Raw genomic sequence first — 20,026 nt, forward strand, 5'->3', positions numbered from 1 at the left:
AGTACCTTGTAGTGTGGCCTGCACTGTGAGGGTTAACTCATTTGAACCAGGGTGACCATAAAGAGAAACTATACTAGCTTTAGTAGTAGTAAACACCAGACCGCTGTGGTCCCGCCTCCCTCCCAACACCAGACCGCTGTGGTCCCGCCTCCCTCCCAACACCAGACCGCTGTGGTCCCGCCTCCCTCCCAACACCAGACCGCTGTGGTCCCGCCTCCCTCCCAACACCAGACCGCTGTGGTCCCGCCTCCCTCCCAACACCAGACCGCTGTGGTCCCGCCTCCCTCCCAACACCAGACCGCTGTGGTCCCGCCTCCCTCCCAACACCAGACCGCTGTGGTCCCGCCTCCCTCCCAACACCAGACCGCTGTGGTCCCGCCTCCCTCCCAACACCAGACCGCTGTGGTCCCGCCTCCCTCCCAACACCAGACCGCTGTGGTCCCGCCTCCCTCCCAACACCAGACCGCTGTGGTCCCGCCTCCCTCCCAACACCAGACCGCTGTGGTCCCACCTCCCTCCCAACACCAGACCGCTGTGGTCCCGCCTCCCTCCCAACACCAGACCGCTGTGGTCCCGCCTCCCTCCCAACACCAGACCGCTGTGGTCCCGCCTCCCTCCCAACACCAGACCGCTGTGGTCCCGCCTCCCTCCCAACACCAGACCGCTGTGGTCCCGCCTCCCTCCCAACACCAGACCGCTGTGGTCCCGCCTCCCTCCCAACACCAGACCGCTGGTCCCGCCTCCTATCGCACCGCTGGACGGGATGTGCAGATGGAGGAAGCCTACTGGAGTGAGGGATAAGATAAGCATAGTTGCTTCTCAAGACAATCAGAAAATTAACATTTAACCCCCTCACAGTGCTGGGGAAGAACCACAGCATTGCTTTTTTTTTTTTTTTAAATCCTAGGATTCATAGGCGAGAGACAAACAGGGAAATGTACTTTTTATTTCTTTTCTTCCCTTTTTGTTCAAAGTATATGGCCAAGACTAAGCCGACTTCCCTCCAAATAACTTGGCTCTGGTGTCTCCAGTGAAGGTCATCGGTCACACCCCATCAACGACATTATAGAGAATTGACATTCTAGAGAATTGTGCTCCTCTAACCTTGTGGTAACATTTTGGGGGGGGGGGGGGGAACCCCTTTACTGTTCCAGCGTGACTGTAAAATTGGAGGGTATTAAAGTCAACAAGGGGGCAAGCCCACATTAACAGCCATGATTTAAAAAAAAAAAAAAAAAAGTCCAGCAAGCTCACAGATGTACTGGCCGGGTGTCCATAAATTTCTGACCATAAAGTGTTGGTTTTAATGAAGTTTTTCCCATGCCTGGCAGAGCCGAGTGCGGGCAATCTTTACCAACACACAATATATATTATATAGGAGGAGCTCACCTGTCATCCCAGCTCTGACTCCGGTGAATTTCCCGTCCTCGTCCAAATCCAGGTTCTGCCTCATCCGCAGGGCGCGGGAATACAGCCGAATCACCACGGCCGCGGCCTACAGAGGGGAACATAACAAGGCTAGTACACCCACCGTCTCCTCTGCCATACAATAAACAGAAAGTAGAAAAAAAAAACAAAAAATCTCACCCCTTCCACGTGCCGTGCCACGGCCTCTGGGTGCTGCTCCTGCACTGGGTGGAGCTGCACTCTTTCCCATCAGCCTCAGGACTGGGACGCTATTCACCGACATCGAGAAGTTCCTCTGTAGAGAGAGAGTCAGATGTGATTGATGGCTCTACCAAACAACGTAGGTTTCTGCTTGTACCCAAATACGACCCCCCCCCCCCCCCCCCCCCCCCCTTAGAAGAATGAATCTAGGTATTTACCTACCCCCCATAGTCTCCCATCATTTATTCTTGGTTTGACCTTTCCAATACAAAGCCAATCCTGTGCGTTTTACTATTCCTCCTCATGCCCGGCCTTTATGGAGAAGGTTCAAAAGCTCCAACCTACCTGGATAAGACCATAACCTACCCACAGTCTGTGCTTGTTCATACAATCGTTATCTGACTGTCCTCTGGGGGATCCAGAAGACCAGTGCTAGGACACAAAGCTCCCATTGCATAAAGACCAAAGAGCCCCTCCCCTCCATGGGCTGTGAGCTACTTTTGCAGTCCATGTTGCAGCTCTTGCCCTATCTATGTCCCCCCTCCTGCTGTTGCACCCAGTCCAGCCCTGCCTAAGACATTTGGGGATGGCAAAGCTATGTCATCAATGTCCATCACTGGTTCTATCATCCACAGCATCACTGAAACCAAACATACAAGATCATTATTGCCTGACCCTTCCAGATCAGGGAGTGATCATCTCATGACTAACCCGGTCATCATATGATGCTAGTAGCACTTCACATCCTTATTCTACAGAGTTGCTGCACAACCTACTGTGAGCCAGGAGTAACTGCCTCCCGTCCCCCACATCGCCAAACCCATCCATCCCATTCATAGCCGAACCATCGGACGCCATTACCTGCTCATCCTCTGTAAGAGGCAGGAGAGCCAGAGGCTGCAGGGGCTCCTCGTTCAGAATCACAGCAAACTCCTTGTCTTGCATCTCATCTGGAACCTGCAGTGCCAAACAAATACAAAAGGGTTAGCCATGGGAAGGCTAACCCTGGGAAGGAAGGGCAGGCGGACAGCACCACCCCCTAGCTGAGTGGGAAGGAAGGGCAGGCGGACAGCACCACCCCCTAGCTGAGTGGGAAGGAAGGGCAGGCGGACAGCACCACCCCCTAGCTGAGTGGGAAGGAAGGGCAGGCGGACAGCACCACCCCCCAGCCGTGGGAAGGAAGGGTGGGCGGCCCCCCCAGCCGTGGGAAGGAAGGGTGGGCGGCCCCCCCAGCCGTGGGAAGGAAGGGTGGGCGGCCCCCCCAGCCGTGGGAAGGAAGGGTGGGCGGCCCCCCCAGCCGTGGGAAGGAAGGGTGGGCGGCCCCCCCAGCCGTGGGAAGGAAGGGTGGGCGGCCCCCCCAGCCGTGGGAAGGAAGGGTGGGCGGCCCCCCCAGCCGTGGGAAGGAAGGGTGGGCGGCCCCCCCAGCCGTGGGAAGGAAGGGTGGGCGGCCCCCCCAGCCGTGGGAAGGAAGGGTGGGCGGCCCCCCCAGCCGTGGGAAGGAAGGGTGGGCGGCCCCCCCCAGCCGTGGGAAGGAAGGGTGGGCGGCCCCCCCCCAGCCGTGGGAAGGAAGGGTGGGCGGCCCCCCCAGCCGTGGGAAGGAAGGGTGGGCGGCCCCCCCAGCCGTGGGAAGGAAGGGTGGGCGGCCCCCCCAGCCGTGGGAAGGAAGGGTGGGCGGCCCCCCCAGCCGTGGGAAGGAAGGGTGGGCGGCCCCCCCAGCCGTGGGAAGGAAGGGTGGGCGGCCCCCCCAGCCGTGGGAAGGAAGGGTGGGCGGCCCCCCCAGCCGTGGGAAGGAAGGGTGGGCGGCCCCACCCAGCCGTGGGAAGGAAGGGTGGGCGGCCCCCCCAGCCGTGGGAAGGAATAGGGATTATGAACATGTGCTGGGAGACTTTTCATGAGGAGTTTGTGCAACTCCCAGCGTGCTGCACTACAAAGAGATGAAAAATGTGGAGAGGTAGGTGAAGGATTCATTGGGGATACCAGAAGGGTTACATAAAGCCAAATGCTACATACCCAAACAATACCTTCCCTTGTCTACCTCCCCCACCGGGGGCCGGCCTCTCGTTGATCTGGGTGGACGAGATACGATGTCCTCCTGGATCGTGGGGGCACTCAGTGGCGTGCTCTTACCGGCTACGTCCAGTGGACACAGCCGATGATGGACCACTGTACCAGCTTGCTGCCGGTACCATGTGATTGCTGTAACCAATCACAGCAGATTACATGACAGTTGTAAACAATGAAGGGCTTCCTTTCAAGCCATCCCATTGTGTTCCTAGCTGTGATTGGTCACAGTGATCACATAGTACAGACTGGGCTAATCACGGCCCATCAGTGCCATGTGATCAGCTGTGGCCAATCACAGCTCACCACAACAAAAATTGAATGAATCGATTTAATTCAGTAAAATGCTTGCATTTAGCAGTGAAATTATTTGCTATAAGCAATCATCGTGTGTAAAAAAAAAAAAAAAAAAAAAAAAATCCTGATCACTTCCCCAGAGTAGTACATTACTACTATAGTCACATTATATTGCTCTGGAAGATGAAGAAGACAAACGACGACGAAGAAGACGAAGAGACTTTCCCCAAAAAATATTTAAAATTTTCCAAAAAATTAAACCTTCAAAAAAAATTCTCCATGCCTCTAAATACCTTGAACTGTCTACTTTTTTTTTTTTTTTTTAAAAAGGGGGTGATTTGGGGGGATATTTGTACTGTCCAGGTGTTTTCAGGTCTCAAGAAATGAGATCGGCCTTCAGTACATCAGGATTGATCGATTTTCAGATATGTATCCCATAGATCGTGGACTCTATAACTTTCACACAGACTAAATATACACTGATTTGGGTTATTTTCACCAAAGAAATGTAGCAGAATACATTTTATGGATGGATCGAAGAAAAAAAAAAAGAAAGGAATGTTGAAACAAAAAAAAAAAAAAAAAAAAAACCACCACACAAACATTTTCTACTTTCGTTTATAAAACATATACAACAAAACCATTTCTTCACAAATTTAGGACAAAATGTATTCTGCTCCAGGTCTTTGTTGGGGGGGGGGGAAGAAAAAAAAAAAAAACAACAACAACCACATCCCATAATAGGAAAGTACATCTTGTGGCTCGTTTTTCCCTTGATTTCAATGGGGTGCGTTACATGCGTCTTGTGGGTTTTTTTTTTTTTTAGTATACTTTTGCCACAGATTTGTGTCACATGGCAAAATGTGTGTTTGCTGTGCCATTAATAAAGGGCACTAAAAGCGCAACTAGTTAATTTTAGATAAAAAAATTAAAAATAAAGGAGGATGGCTATACACTACACAATCTGATTGTATAATCTCTGTACAAATTTTCTTTAGATTTACCAAAACTATAGTTAAAATGAATGAAAATATTGTGAGTGAATAAAAATGAGTGAAGTAAAATTTAAAGGGGTTGTAAAAGGTAAATTTTTTTTTCTTTAAAACTAACAATAGCCCCCCGGCGCGCCGCGTCATTGGATGTGATTGACAGCAGCGCGAGCCAATGGCTGCGCTGCTTTCAATCCATCCACTATAGCCAATCAGCGACCAGGCTGATCGGCTGAATGGAGGTCGGGAACGAGCGGCCGAGTTTCGAGGTGTCAGGTAAGTAAAACGGGGGGGCTGGGGGCGGCGGTATTATCAAAAGTTTTTTCACCTTAATGCATAGAATGCATTAAGGTGAAGACATTTATACCTTTACAACCCCTTTAAGTGAATAGAGAAAATTATTAAAAAAGCCTAATCACCATTGAACATAAACAAAATTAATGTTAATGTCACGTAACATACATAGTTACATACATTCTTTCCTTTTCTGTTGCTTATATACCACATTATGATGGGAGTTCCCACTTTAGAACTCATTACTTAAACAGGTGCAGAGCTTTCATACGGTTGGATCCCAGCTGTTTTTGGTTCTTTGCATCATTACATGGTCACATGGTTTAGAGTATAGAGTTTATATGCGCTTCTCATTTCCATGGTTGTCAGCTATGAGTAAGCACTTAGCATAAGTGTGAAACGCGTCAGCTGTTTTCCTGTACTTTCTCTCTGTGGTGTCCTGTGTACTTCATGATCCAGTTCCTTTAATAAAGACACATGAAATTTCTCCTGCTGTGCGGCTGTCCAGAGCTTTTCGTACATTTCCTGCCTGTCTCAGCATTAGCCAGCACCTGGGGCTCTTCTCTCCTGGAGGTAAAGGATTTGTTTACTCCGGTCTGGATGTACCTGTGCGGTGGAGTCTCTTTTGATCCAATGGTATGGAGTTGAGTGGGAGCCATCATTCCCTCACTTGACTTCATGCCTCTGAAGGGAAAGGATCGGATTGTCTCCGCTGCTACCAACCTATCCAGTAAGCGGCGGAGACGACAAGGACGCGCGGGGGGGTTGTTGCACATCTCCCGCTGCCGATTAAAGTGATCTTGCGGCGAATACACCGCGGACAACACTTTTATCATGAAGCGGACCACTTGCCGATTTAAAAAATACCGGAGTTATCGTGAGAGGTCCAAACGTGGTTAAAGAGTACCGATTCTTCATTACAAAAACACCAAGCACATAAAACCCCCAAAAACATTTGAGGCCCCCCACATATACACGTAAACGCATGCGTCGAGGACGACCTGTGTGTGAAAACGTCAATTGCGATAAACGTTACATATCGCTGCGCACGCCTGAAGGAGAGTAATAATTCCAGCACAAGACTTCCTCCGTAACACCAAACTGATGACCTATTTGGGGGGGGGGGGGCTTTTAAAGCGTTGCCTATAGAAAATATACGGTACCGAAGCCAAATTTAAGGTTAGACATGTTAGGTATCTATTTAATTCAGCGCAACCTTATCTTTTAAATGTGGGTAGTTTATTGCGTTTGTTTCCCCTTAAAATGTATATGATATTTCGTGTTCCCTAGACCTGCAGTAATAAACTTATGACAAAAAAAAAAAAAAAAAAAAAAATTGGAACTACCACTAAATGTTATTCTCTAGGGCAGCCATTCTCAACCAGGGATCCTCCAGAGGCAATAGGGGGTTCCTTGAGCTGTGGCTGGATTTACCTCCTATTTGATGGTGCCTACATAGTTTTGAGCCAATGCCACTTGGAAGAGCCAGTGGTACAACGCCAATGATCTTTATAGCTCTGTAAGGGGGCCAATTCTTACCACTGTAAAAAAAAAAAAAAAAGGGGGGGGGGGGGGGGGCATTGTTACTGACAACCAAAAATTTATCGGGGGCTCCCCCGAGACCTGAAAATTATTTTAAGGATTCCCCTGGGGTAAAAAGGTTGAGAAAGGCTGCTCTAGGGTGTCTGCTTTCAGAAAAAAATATAGAAATGTTTGGGGGTTGTGTTATTTTGAGGCCGAAAATGATTTTTTTTTTTCTTTTTTTTTGTGTGCAAAAACGGCCCTGGCAGGGAAAAGGTTAAAAAAAAAAACATGCACTTGGGAGGTGGGAGGGTAGATGGAGGGTGTGTGCTAATGAAAACAACTGGTCAACTCCTTCCTGTGTCATAACCTAAAGACTGTCCAGGAAGTAAGGCAGAAGTAATGGAGAAGTGTTTTATACAGCTATGTGAAAAGTGGTGTAAGCCTGTGTAAAACAAAAATGGAAAGCTTTGTTATTTCTGCAAAAGTAGTACAATAATGCTATATTGGTACATAGTGGAGCTTGGTTTTCTATTAAAAAATAAAAAAATAAAAAGGGAAACTTAGCCTTTAAAGACATATAAGAGGTGGTCGGTGAGGATTTGATATTGAGAAGACTGATACACTCACCTTGTTCTCTTTTATATAAAGTGCCAACATCTCCTCTCTTCCATAGCGATACTCCGCCAGTTTATACTTTGGCATAGCGGGGGAGGGAGGAGGGGAAGCAACAGATCCCCCACTGGATAGTGCACGGAGCCTGGAGAGAGAATATTATTATTATTATATAGGATTTATATAGCGCCAACAGTTTACGTAGTGCTTTACAACGAGAGTAGACAGTACAAATACAATAGGAATCAGAGGGCCCTGCTCCTTAATGCTTACAATCTAAGAGGGAAGGTCAAGAGATACAAGAGGTAATAACTGTGGGTGATGTGCTGATGGAGAAAGTGAAATGTACAGTTGTTAGGTGGGGGCCAGATAGGCTTCTCTGAAGAGATGAGTTTTCAGGGATTGTCGTCTGAAAGTGGACAAAGTAGGATGAAAAAAAAGAAAAAAAAAAAAAAGCGGACAGATTGGGGTAGAGCATTCCAGAGGATGGGAGAGGCGAGCATGGAATGAGGGGACAAGGGAATTAGAGAGCAGGAGGTCTTGGGAGGAGCGAAGAGAACAATTAGGTTGGTATTTTGAGACTAGGTTAGTGATGTAGCTGAGAGCCAGGTTGTGGATGGCTTTGTAAGTTATTAGTATCTTGAATTTATTTTTTTTGAGTGGCAGCCAACAGGGGGATTGGCAGAGGGGTATAGCAGACGCTGAGTGGTTTTTAAAGGTGGATGAGCCAGGCAGCAGCATTTATGATGGACTGAAGTGGGGATAGCCTATTTAGAGGTAAGCCAATGAGGAGGGAGTTGCAGTAGTCGAGGCGAGAGATAACCAGGGAGTGGATTAGAAGCTTTGTGGTGACATTGGTTAGGAAGGGGCGTATATTGGAGATGTTGGAGGTTGAGGGGGCAAATTTTGGATAGCACTTGGATTTGGGGCTGAAAGGTTAGTTTAGAGTCCAGGATTACACCTAGGAACTTGGCATTGGGGGGAGAAGTTGATAGTTGAGCCGTTGATATTGACAGAGAAATCAGGGGAAGTGGCACCTGGGGGAGGAAATATCATGAGCTTGGTTTTGGATAGGTTGAGTTTGAGGCAGTGGTGCGACATCCAGGCTATTATATCTGTTAGTAAGTTGTTGGTGCGTGAGGAGACAGATGGAGAGAGCTGAGGGGTGGAGACATAGATTTGGGTGTCATCAGCGTACAGATGTTATTGAAAGCCATGGGAGGCAATCAACTGACCCAGGGAGGTGGTGTGGATTGAGAAAAAGGAGGAGAGGTCCAAGAACAGAACCTTGGGGGACCCCAATGGAGAAAGGGAGAGGAGGAAGTAGAGTTGTGACTCTGAAGGAGCGGTGGGATAGGTAGGATGAGAACCAGTGAAGAGTACAGTCACGGAGACCAAAGGAGTGGAGTTTATTATTTTTTTTTTTTGAGGAGGGGGTGGTCCACCATGTCAAAGGCAGCAGAGCGGTCCAGGAGAGATAGTACAGAATAGTGTCTGTTGGTTTTAGTCGTTAGTAGGTCAATCGTGAGATTAAGGAGAGCAGTTTCCGTAGAATGTTGAGGGCGAAATCCGGACTGAAGGGGATCAAGAAGTTTATGGTCAGATGGTTGCTCACTCGGTCTTTCAAGAAGTTTGGAGGAGAAGGCGAGTAAGGAGATGGGGTGTAGGTTGTTAAGATTGGTGGGGTCAATGGAGGACTTTAAGTATGGGGGGTGACTAGCGTATATTTTAGAGAGTTTGGGAAGATGCCACAAGAGAGGGAGAGGTTGAAAATCTGAGTTAGAGAGTATAGAATCGAGTCAGAGGGTGAGCGTAGCATATGTGAGGGAGCAGGAGGTTAGATAGGCGTTAGATAAAAGTTTAGCAACCTCGGTAATACTAGAATGGCTGAATGAGGGAAGTAATGATTGTATGGATCTGTGGACATGGGGTGTTGAGTGGGGGAGGTTTCTGCGCATTGAGATCTCCTCATGAATTGTATCAATCTTATTTTTGAAGTGATTGGCGATCTCCTGGGCAGTGAGTGAGAGGGCGGAAGCAGTGGAGGATAGAGTAGACTGTTAAAGGTCATGGGGACTGGATGAGAAGGTGTTAATGAGTGTGATAAAATAAGTCTGCTTGGCAGTGTGGAGGCAGGAATAGTATTTTATATTGGTTGAAGTCTTCCTGCAAATTAGTCTTATGCCGCAGACGCTCAAGAGCACAACTATGCTTTCCAAGACTTCTGGTGTTGCCCGTTTGCCAAGGTTGTAGCGGTCGGGACCCGATTCTGCGAGTAGTGAGCTTGTCTAGGGAGGGAGGAAGACAATGAGCTGTTGTAGAGGAAAAAGTAGCTAGGTTGGGGCAGGACAGGGGTAAGATTTTGTCATAGAGTTGATCAGTAGTAGAGAAGAGAAGGGTTGAGGTCGCGAAGGTTTCTACGGATAACTGTTAGGCGGTTGGAGGGAGAGGAGGTGCAAGACAGGGGGAGAGAGCAAAACTAATAAGGTTGTGATCACAGAGTGTGAGAGGATTGTTGGAAAGGTTGCACGGAGTGCACAGATAGAAGACAAGGTCCAGGGTGTTGCCGTAGGAGCCTGTATCCATTGCTTCAGGTCAAGAGATGAGGTTAGACTGAGAAGTTTAGAAGTAATAGTAGTGTTGGTGTTAGCAGGGATGTTGAAGTCGCTGAGAATGATTGTGGGGATTTCAGAAGAGAGAAAGTAGGGTAGCCAGGCAGAGAAGTCATCAAGGAAAGTTGATACTGGTCCAGGGGGGCGGTAGATGACAGCTATTCTTAGAGAAATAGGAGAGAATAGACGAACGCAATGTTCCCTCAAAAGAGGAGGGTGTCAGAGAGGTAATGCATGGGGCTAGGATTCCCACCCCACCCCCCTTGCGTCCATTTGGTCAGGAGGGGGAGAGAGTCCAGAGAAGGCCACCATGGGAGAGGGAAGCAGGAGAAGTAGTGTCCGATTCATGAAGCCAGGTTTCGGTAATGGCAAATAGGTTAAAGGAATTTGTGTTAAAGAGGTCGTGGAGGGCAGTTAAGTTTGTTACAGAGCGTGCATTCCAGAGGGCACAGGAGAAGGGGAGGCTGGTTTTGGGAAGAGGAGGGAAAAGAGACTACCTTCCAACCCAAACCTCCGATATTTTCTGCTGTTATAAAACATATCCAATAAAATCAAATTTCTTCATAGATTTAGGCCAAAATGTATTCTGTTACATGTCACAAGTGCTGGCAGTGATCGGAGGCTGATCTAACCAACTCTGCGTTTTTTGGGGAAACACGTATAGTTCTGGTCATGATCAAGATAGAGATCTGTACAGACACTATAGTAGTAATGGCAGTGACCTACGACTTACAAGGTGGTATTAAAAAGTCTCAAGTCTAGTTTTGTAAAACGCCAACAGATGGCAGCACAAGGCTGCACGCACAGTCACAGGGAGCACCGACCTTTATAAACCAGTGTTCCAAAAGACATCGTCCTGTGTACATCAGGAGCTGTGCAACTGGTGCTATTCTGACTAGGGCTGCAACTAACGATTATTTTCATAATCGATTAGTTGGCCGATTATTGTTTCGATTAATCGGTTAATAAGCTTAAAAAAAAAAAAGTGTGGTGTATAATTTAGTTAATATGTAAAGTTTAAAAAAAAGCAATTTATTGTTAAATATCTCTATGCAGTGGTAAATGTAAATAACTATATGGTTAGGGAGCAAAATATCTAATCAACTCTGAGAATAACAGACAGAAGAGATATACTATTAGAGGAGATGTACTGTATATACTATTAGAGGAGAGATATACTGTATATACTATTGGAGGATATATACTATTAAAGGGTGAATCTGGTAAATTACATCAGACTCAGAGATCAATTTTTTTTTATTTAAAAAACAAACAATGTCTTCCTTAAAAAAAAAAAAAAAAAAAAAAAAAAAATGGCATTTTAAGAACGTTAGTTCGATTTTCTAATCGTTAGTGGGGTCAAATCGATGTTCATTTTCAACCATGGTGACAATTTGGAAATAGGAAACTTCTTGGTCAAAGGAATTTTCCGACGGTGTGTGTGGTTTTCCTTCATTTTAAAAACAATGTTAAAAACAAGTGAAAATTTCAAACATTCTTTCATTCAGCGAATGTACAAAGATTTTTCGTATAAATATTCTCATCTGAAAATTGATCCGTGTGGCCAGCATAAGGCTCGCTACACACCTATGCAATTTGCTTTTGGTCTATTTCTGCAGTGCTTTTTGCTGTGCATTTTGATTTTTGCACACGTGATTTTGCTGCGATTTGCGTTTTTGCATTTTTTTTTGGCCAACTTGTTGTTGGGCAGATTAAAAAACACAAATTTCTGCAAAAACGCATTACATGCTTTTCTGCAGCTTCTCCATTGAAGTATATTGAACCAAAAAAGCATCGTTTTGCGTTAAAAAAAGTCCCTGACCCTTTCCAAATACGCAGCGGCTAAAAAAAGCATAGATGTGAACGCGTCCCATAGGAAATCATGTAAATGAACTGTAGTGCAACCAGGTCTAAGACGTTTAGTAACATAATGGGGTTAAAAAAAAAACTAAACTTAGCCCTTTATAGTACAAAAAAAAAAACAGATAATCACTACTGTAAGGGGTTCATTTTTTTACTGTAGAACTGTGGAAGTAACATTTACAGTAGCGATTATTTGCTCTTTTTGTACTATAAAGGGCTCATTTTAGTTTTTCTTAACCCCATTATGTTACTGGCCGATTAATCGATTATGAAAATAGTAATCGATTAATTTCACAATCGATTAGTTGTCGATTAATCGATTAGTTGTTTCAGCCCTAATTCTGACCACATGCTTTACGACTGCGGTTTCATTATGGACAGCAAGTTGGAACAAAGAGCAAGCATGAAATTCTGTGTATTGAGTGATTCGAGGTGTTTTAAAGTAGGGCTGCGCATCTTCACTGGCCTCACGATTCGATTCGATTACGATTATCAAGTCAACGATTCGATTCGATTCGATTCCACGATGCATCACGATTACAGCGCAAGTCCGCAAGTTCTCATGGTTTTCATCAAAAAAAATTGAAGTAGTCAGGAGGACTCCATTTTTTTTATTCTATCTGTTCTTAAGAAAAAAAGAGACAGCAGAGGAGCTCCAGGCTCTCTTCCACAATACTAAAGGAGATGGTCAGAGACTGCGGACATGCTACAGGAGATGGTCAGAGACTGCGGACATGCTACAGGAGATGGTCAGAGACTGCGGACATGCCACAGGAGATGGTCAGAGACTGCGGACATGCTACAGGAGATGGTCAGAGACTGCGGACATGCCACAGGAGATGGTCAGAGACTGCGGACATGCCACAGGAGATGGTCAGAGACTGCGGACATGCCACAGGAGATGGTCAGAGACTGCGGACATGCCACAGGAGATGGTCAGAGACTGCGGACATGCTACAGGAGATGGTCAGAGACTGCGGACATGCTACAGGAGATGGTCAGAGACTGCGGACATGCCACAGGAGATGGTCAGAGACTGCGGACATGCCACAGGAGATGGTCAGAGACTGCGGACATGCCACAGGAGATGGTCAGAGACTGCGGACATGCCACAGGAGATGGTCAGAGACTGCGGACATGCCACAGGAGATGGTCAGAGACTGCGGACATGCCACAGGAGATGGTCAGAGACTGCGGACATGCCACAGGAGATGGTCAGAGACTGCGGACATGCCACAGGAGATGGTCAGAGACTGCGGACATGCCACAGGAGATGGTCAGAGACTGCGGACATGCCACAGGAGATGGTCAGAGACTGCGGACATGCCACAGGAGATGGTCAGAGACTGCGGACATGCCACAGGAGATGGTCAGAGACTGCGGACATGCCACAGGAGATGGTCAGAGACTGCGGACATGCCACAGGAGATGGTCAGAGACTGCGGACATGCCACAGGAGATGGTCAGAGACTGCGGACATGCCACAGGAGATGGGCAGAGACTGCGGACATGCCACAGGAGATGGGCAGAGACTGCGGACATGCCACAGGAGATGGGCAGAGACTGCGGACATGCCACAGGAGATGGGCAGAGACTGCGGACATGCCACAGGAGATGGGCACAGACTGCGGACTTGCCACAGGAGATGGGCACAGACTGCGGCGGACATGCCACAGGAGATGGGCACAGACTGCGGCGGACATGCCACAGGAGATGGGCACAGACTGCGGCGGACATGCCACAGGAGATGGGCACAGACTGCGGCGGACATGCCACAGGAGATGGGCACAGACTGCGGCGGACATGCCACAGGAGATGGGCACAGACTGCGGCGGACATGCCACAGGAGATGGGCACAGACTGCGGCGGACATGCCACAGGAGATGGGCACAGACTGCGGCGGACATGCCACAGGAGATGGGCACAGACTGCGGCGGACATGCCACAGGAGATGGGCACAGACTGCGGCGGACATGCCACAGGAGATGGGCACAGACTGCGGCGGACATGCCACAGGAGATGGGCACAGACTGCGGCGGACATGCCACAGGAGATGGGCACAGACTGCGGCGGACATGCCACAGGAGATGGGCACAGACTGCGGCGGACATGCCACAGGAGATGGGCACAGACTGCGGCGGACATGCCACAGGAGATGGGCACAGACTGCGGCGGACATGCCACAGGAGATGGGCACAGACTGCGGCGGACATGCCACAGGAGATGGGCACAGACTGCGGCGGACATGCCACAGGAGATGGGCACAGACTGCGGCGGACATGCCACAGGAGATGGGCACAGACTGCGGCGGACATGCCACAGGAGATGGGCACAGACTGCGGCGGACATGCCACAGGAGATGGGCACAGACTGCGGCGGACATGCCACAGGAGATGGGCACAGACTGCGGCGGACATGCCACAGGAGATGGGCACAGACTGCGGCGGACATGCCACAGGAGATGGGCACAGACTGCGGCGGACATGCCACAGGAGATGGGCACAGACTGCGGCGGACATGCCACAGGAGATGGGCACAGACTGCGGCGGACATGCCACAGGAGATGGGCACAGACTGCGGCGGACATGCCACAGGAGATGGGCACAGACTGCGGCGGACATGCCACAGGAGATGGGCACAGACTGCGGCGGACATGCCACAGGAGATGGGCACAGACTGCGGCGGACATGCCACAGGAGATGGGCACAGACTGCGGCGGACATGCCACAGGAGATGGGCACAGACTGCGGCGGACATGCCACAGGAGATGGGCACAGACTGCGGCGGACATGCCACAGGAGATGGGCACAGACTGCGGCGGACATGCCACAGGAGATGGGCACAGACTGCGGCGGACATGCCACAGGAGATGGGCACAGACTGCGGCGGACATGCCACAGGAGATGGGCACAGACTGCGGCGGACATGCCACAGGAGATGGGCACAGACTGCGGCGGACATGCCACAGGAGATGGGCACAGACTGCGGCGGACATGCCACAGGAGATGGGCACAGACTGCGGCGGACATGCCACAGGAGATGGGCACAGACTGCGGCGGACATGCCACAGGAGATGGGCACAGACTGCGGCGGACATGCCACAGGAGATGGGCACAGACTGCGGCGGACATGCCACAGGAGATGGGCACAGACTGCGGCGGACATGCCACAGGAGATGGGCACAGACTGCGGCGGACATGCCACAGGAGATGGGCACAGACTCGGAGATGGGCACAGACTGCGGCGGACATGCCACAGGAGATGGGCACAGACTGCGGCGGACATGCCACAGGAGATGGGCACAGACTGCGGCGGACATGCCACAGGAGATGGGCACAGACTGCGGCGGACATGCCACAGGAGATGGGCACAGACTGCGGCGGACATGCCACAGGAGATGGGCACAGACTGCGGCGGACATGCCACAGGAGATGGGCACAGACTGCGGCGGACATGCCACAGGAGATGGGCACAGACTGCGGCGGACATGCCACAGGAGATGGGCACAGACTGCGGCGGACATGCCACAGGAGATGGGCACAGACTGCGGCGGACATGCCACAGGAGATGGGCACAGACTGCGGCGGACATGCCACAGGAGATGGGCACAGACTGCGGCGGACATGCCACAGGAGATGGGCACAGACTGCGGCGGACATGCCACAGGAGATGGGCACAGACTGCGGCGGACATGCCACAGGAGATGGGCACAGACTGCGGCGGACATGCCACAGGAGATGGGCACAGACTGCGGCGGACATGCCACAGGAGATGGGCACAGACTGCGGCGGACATGCCACAGGAGATGGGCACAGACTGCGGCGGACATGCCACAGGAGATGGGCACAGACTGCGGCGGACATGCCACAGGAGATGGGCACAGACTGCGGCGGACATGCCACAGGAGATGGGCACAGACTGCGGCGGACATGCCACAGGAGATGGGCACAGACTGCGGCGGACATGCCACAGGAGATGGGCACAGACTGCGGCGGACATGCCACAGGAGATGGGCACAGACTGCGGCGGACATGCCACAGGAGATGGGCACAGACTGCGGCGGACATGCCACAGGAGATGGGCACAGACTGCGGCGGACATGCCACAGGAGATGGGCACAGACTGCGGCGGACATGCCACAGGAGATGGGCACAGACTGCGGCGGACATGCCACAGGAGATGGGCACAGACTGCGGCGGACATGCCACAGGAGATGGGCACAGACTGCGGCGGACATGCCACAGGAGATGGGCACAGACTGCGGCGGACATGCCACAGGAGATGGGCACAGACTGCGGCGGACATGCCACAGGAGATGGGCACAGACTGCGGCGGACATGCCACAGGAGATGGGCACAGACTGCGGCGGACATGCCACAGGAGATGGGCACAGACTGCGGCGGACATGCCACAGGAGATGGGCACAGACTGCGGCGGACATGCCACAGGAGATGGGCACAGACTGCGGCGGACATGCCACAGGAGATGGGCACAGACTGCGGCGGACATGCCACAGGAGATGGGCACAGACTGCGGCGGACATGCCACAGGAGATGGGCACAGACTGCGGCGGACATGCCACAGGAGATGGGCACAGACTGCGGCGGACATGCCACAGGAGATGGGCACAGACTGCGGCGGACATGCCACAGGAGATGGGCACAGACTGCGGCGGACATGCCACAGGAGATGGGCACAGACTGCGGCGGACATGCCACAGGAGATGGGCACAGACTGCGGCGGACATGCCACAGGAGATGGGCACAGACTGCGGCGGACATGCCACAGGAGATGGGCACAGACTGCGGCGGACATGCCACAGGAGATGGGCACAGACTGCGGCGGACATGCCACAGGAGATGGGCACAGACTGCGGCGGACATGCCACAGGAGATGGGCACAGACTGCGGCGGACATGCCACAGGAGATGGGCACAGACTGCGGCGGACATGCCACAGGAGATGGGCACAGACTGCGGCGGACATGCCACAGGAGATGGGCACAGACTGCGGCGGACATGCCACAGGAGATGGGCACAGACTGCGGCGGACATGCCACAGGAGATGGGCACAGACTGCGGCGGACATGCCACAGGAGATGGGCACAGACTGCGGCGGACATGCCACAGGAGATGGGCACAGACTGCGGCGGACATGCCACAGGAGATGGGCACAGACTGCGGCGGACATGCCACAGGAGATGGGCACAGACTGCGGCGGACATGCCACAGGAGATGGGCACAGACTGCGGCGGACATGCCACAGGAGATGGGCACAGACTGCGGCGGACATGCCACAGGAGATGGCACAGACTGCGGCGGACATGCCACAGGAGATGGGCACAGACTGCGGCGGACATGCCACAGGAGATGGGCACAGACTGCGGCGGACATGCCACAGGAGATGGGCACAGACTGCGGCGGACATGGCACAGGAGATGGGCACAGACTGCGGCGGACATGGCACAGGAGATGGGCACAGACTGCGGCGGACATGGCACAGGAGATGGGCACAGACTGCGGCGGACATGGCACAGGAGATGGGCACAGACTGCGGCGGACATGGCACAGGAGATGGGCACAGACTGCGGCGGACATGGCACAGGAGATGGGCACAGACTGCGGCGGACATGGCACAGGAGATGGGCACAGACTGCGGCGGACATGGCACAGGAGATGGGCACAGACTGCGGACAATAATGCAGAGTTGTGGTGTGATGAAGGCACATAGACAATTTATGATATGGACTTGTGTCACAGCGCCCCCCCCCTCCCCCTCCCCCTCTGTACTCACATGCTGCTCTGCCGGTGGCAGCCTGTAATGAGCAGGGCGATCTGCCTGCTCACCATCTCCCCCCGATCTCCATTTGTGCGGCCGGTGTTCCGCCGGTTGTCACATCTGAGGTGGGCAGTGAATTCTCCCGGGAGAGCGCTCCGTGCGTAAAGCTGTTATTAGTGTGTATATTGCGGTCATGTGACACTCGGCCGCGCCTCCCTCCTCTCACGTCTCTCCTGATGTCAGCCCCGCCCGCCTCTCTTCTGACCTGATAGCTCCAGTCAGTGGGCGGAGCTGACATCAGGAGAGACTGAGAGGAGGGAGGCGCGGCCGAGTGTCACATGACCGCAATATACACACTAATAACAGCTTTACGCACGGAGCGCTCTCCCGGGAGGGGGCGGGGCCAGAAATCGATTATTCGGGTCGCATGCATCGATGCCGCATCGGGGACATCCGAATCGCGATGCATCGATGCTGCGATTAATTTCAGCAGCCCTATTTTAAAGTGGCACACGCGCTTCAAGAGCTGAAGAACGTCACTGTTAAGGGCTTGTTTACACTTGGTTCAAAAACATGGCATTGGACATGCTTTGTAAAAGCTCTCCGAACGCCAATCAAAGCCCCGGTCTCCAAATAAAATAGTTAGCTTACAAACCCGTTTTACACCTTGTGTTTGCTTTGGCGTCAATTCAAAAATGATAGCTCATGTCACTTTAGTGGTGCTTCAAAGCCTCCATAGAAGTCTATGACAAAACTCGGTTGAAGCACCTGCAGCTTTTTAGAGGCTTTTATTAAGCTTTGCTTTGTTTTGTTTTGGAGATATTGCAGGTATGAGATATCAACACACACAGGTCATCTGCCAAGCTTCATAAAAGCATCACCAGGGCACCACCAAGGAACCACCAAAGCATCATCAAGGAACCACCAAAGCATCATCAAGGAACCACCAAAGCATCATCAAGGAACCACCAAAGCATCATCAAGGAACCACCAAAGCATCATCAAGGAACCACCAAAGCATCATCAAAAACACATCAAAGCATGTTGAAGCAGTAGGCGCTTTAATGTGTGTTGAAATCAAAGTGTAAATGAGCCTTAAGACGACGGGAGATCAGGAAAACCTTCATCGAGTTCAACCCCTGAAAATGTCAACCATTCAGCAACTTGTGTGTAATGATCGGAGAACAATCGCATGTGCCACTCAAAAACGCCTCCCACTCATTGCAGCTTCACCAAAACGTGTCGAATTACGTCAAACGTCACGGTTGCAGATTTGCCCAGTATCATACAGAACTTCACATTTGCCCTTTGTTTTAACTTGCTGTCCATGATAAAAATCGCAGTTGTGGTAACGCACGTGGCCAGACTAGCACCAGTTGCACAGCTCCCGATGTACACAGGACCATGTAGTCTTTTGGCACACTGACTTATGAAGGTCGGGGGCACCCTGTGACTGTGTGCAGCCTTGTGCTGCCATCGTGACTTATTTTTGGAAAAGTGTGTGCCTAACAAGTGTATGCGTGCCGCTTGTACTCACTGGTCTGGCTGGGTCTCTCTCTCTCTCTCTCTCTCTCTCTCTCATTTACTTTAAAATTTTTGAACGGAGAAATCCAGCCAGAGCCTGTCTTTACAAAAACAGACATATCTGTGCTGCGATTGGCCGCAGCCAATCACTATGTAGACAGTCAAAATGATTGGCTGTAACCTGCCAACAAACTAGTGCTGTGTCTAACGAAAGCGGGGGGAGGGGGGGGGATTGGGGGCGCACACCTGCACTCTACGGTGCTAGCAGTAAATGTCCTGTTAGCAGGCAGTTAAAAAAAAATCTGCCCAATCTGTAATAAAAAAAAAAAAAAAAAAAAACAAAAAACAAACACACACTCCATCTGGATACAGGAAGTAGTTGGGATGATATGTGCAGCATTACTACAGGTCAAAGTTGGGATTGGGTGTTCAGGTTTGTTTGGACACTGGTAGTGAAGGGGTTAATTTAAAAAAAAAAAGGGAAACACATTAACCACTTGCCGAAAATAGAGCTTTCTTTTGGTGGTAATCACCATTGTTTTTTTTTTTGTTTTTTTTCTGAAAAAAAATTAAAAAAAAAAAAAAAAAAAAAAAAAAAAAAGTTTGTTTCTGCGATACAATTTTGTAAATAAGTAATTTTTCTCCTTCATGTATGAGCGCTGATGAGTTCGCACCGATATGCAGCACTGCTGGGCACCAATTACCTGTACAGGGAATGCCACCAATTGGCTCTCCTCACTCTGTCAGTGTGAGGAAAGGAATGGCGATAACCGGCGTTTACATGTAATGAGCTGTGATTGGACACAGCTGATCACATGGGTAAAGAGCCTCGTCATCGGCTCTTTACCAGGATCGGTGATGCGCT

General features: G+C 50.7%; 1 protein-coding gene across 1 annotated transcript in view; it reads right to left on the reverse strand.

Moving 5' to 3' along the window:
• GIGYF1 (GRB10 interacting GYF protein 1) overlaps positions 1-20,026 on the reverse strand; it is a gene marked incomplete in the record, with an annotated part of 64,459 nt that overhangs the window by 36,351 nt on the left and 8,082 nt on the right. The window contains 4 exon segments of the mRNA XM_073623135.1: positions 1,390-1,495; positions 1,588-1,702; positions 2,470-2,565; positions 7,401-7,530. Coding sequence (XP_073479236.1) covers positions 1,390-1,495; positions 1,588-1,702; positions 2,470-2,565; positions 7,401-7,530 — 447 coding nt within the window.

Source organism: Aquarana catesbeiana, linkage group LG03, assembly GCF_042186555.1.
Source record: "Aquarana catesbeiana isolate 2022-GZ linkage group LG03, ASM4218655v1, whole genome shotgun sequence".
Classification (NCBI taxonomy): domain Eukaryota; kingdom Metazoa; phylum Chordata; class Amphibia; order Anura; family Ranidae; genus Aquarana; species Aquarana catesbeiana.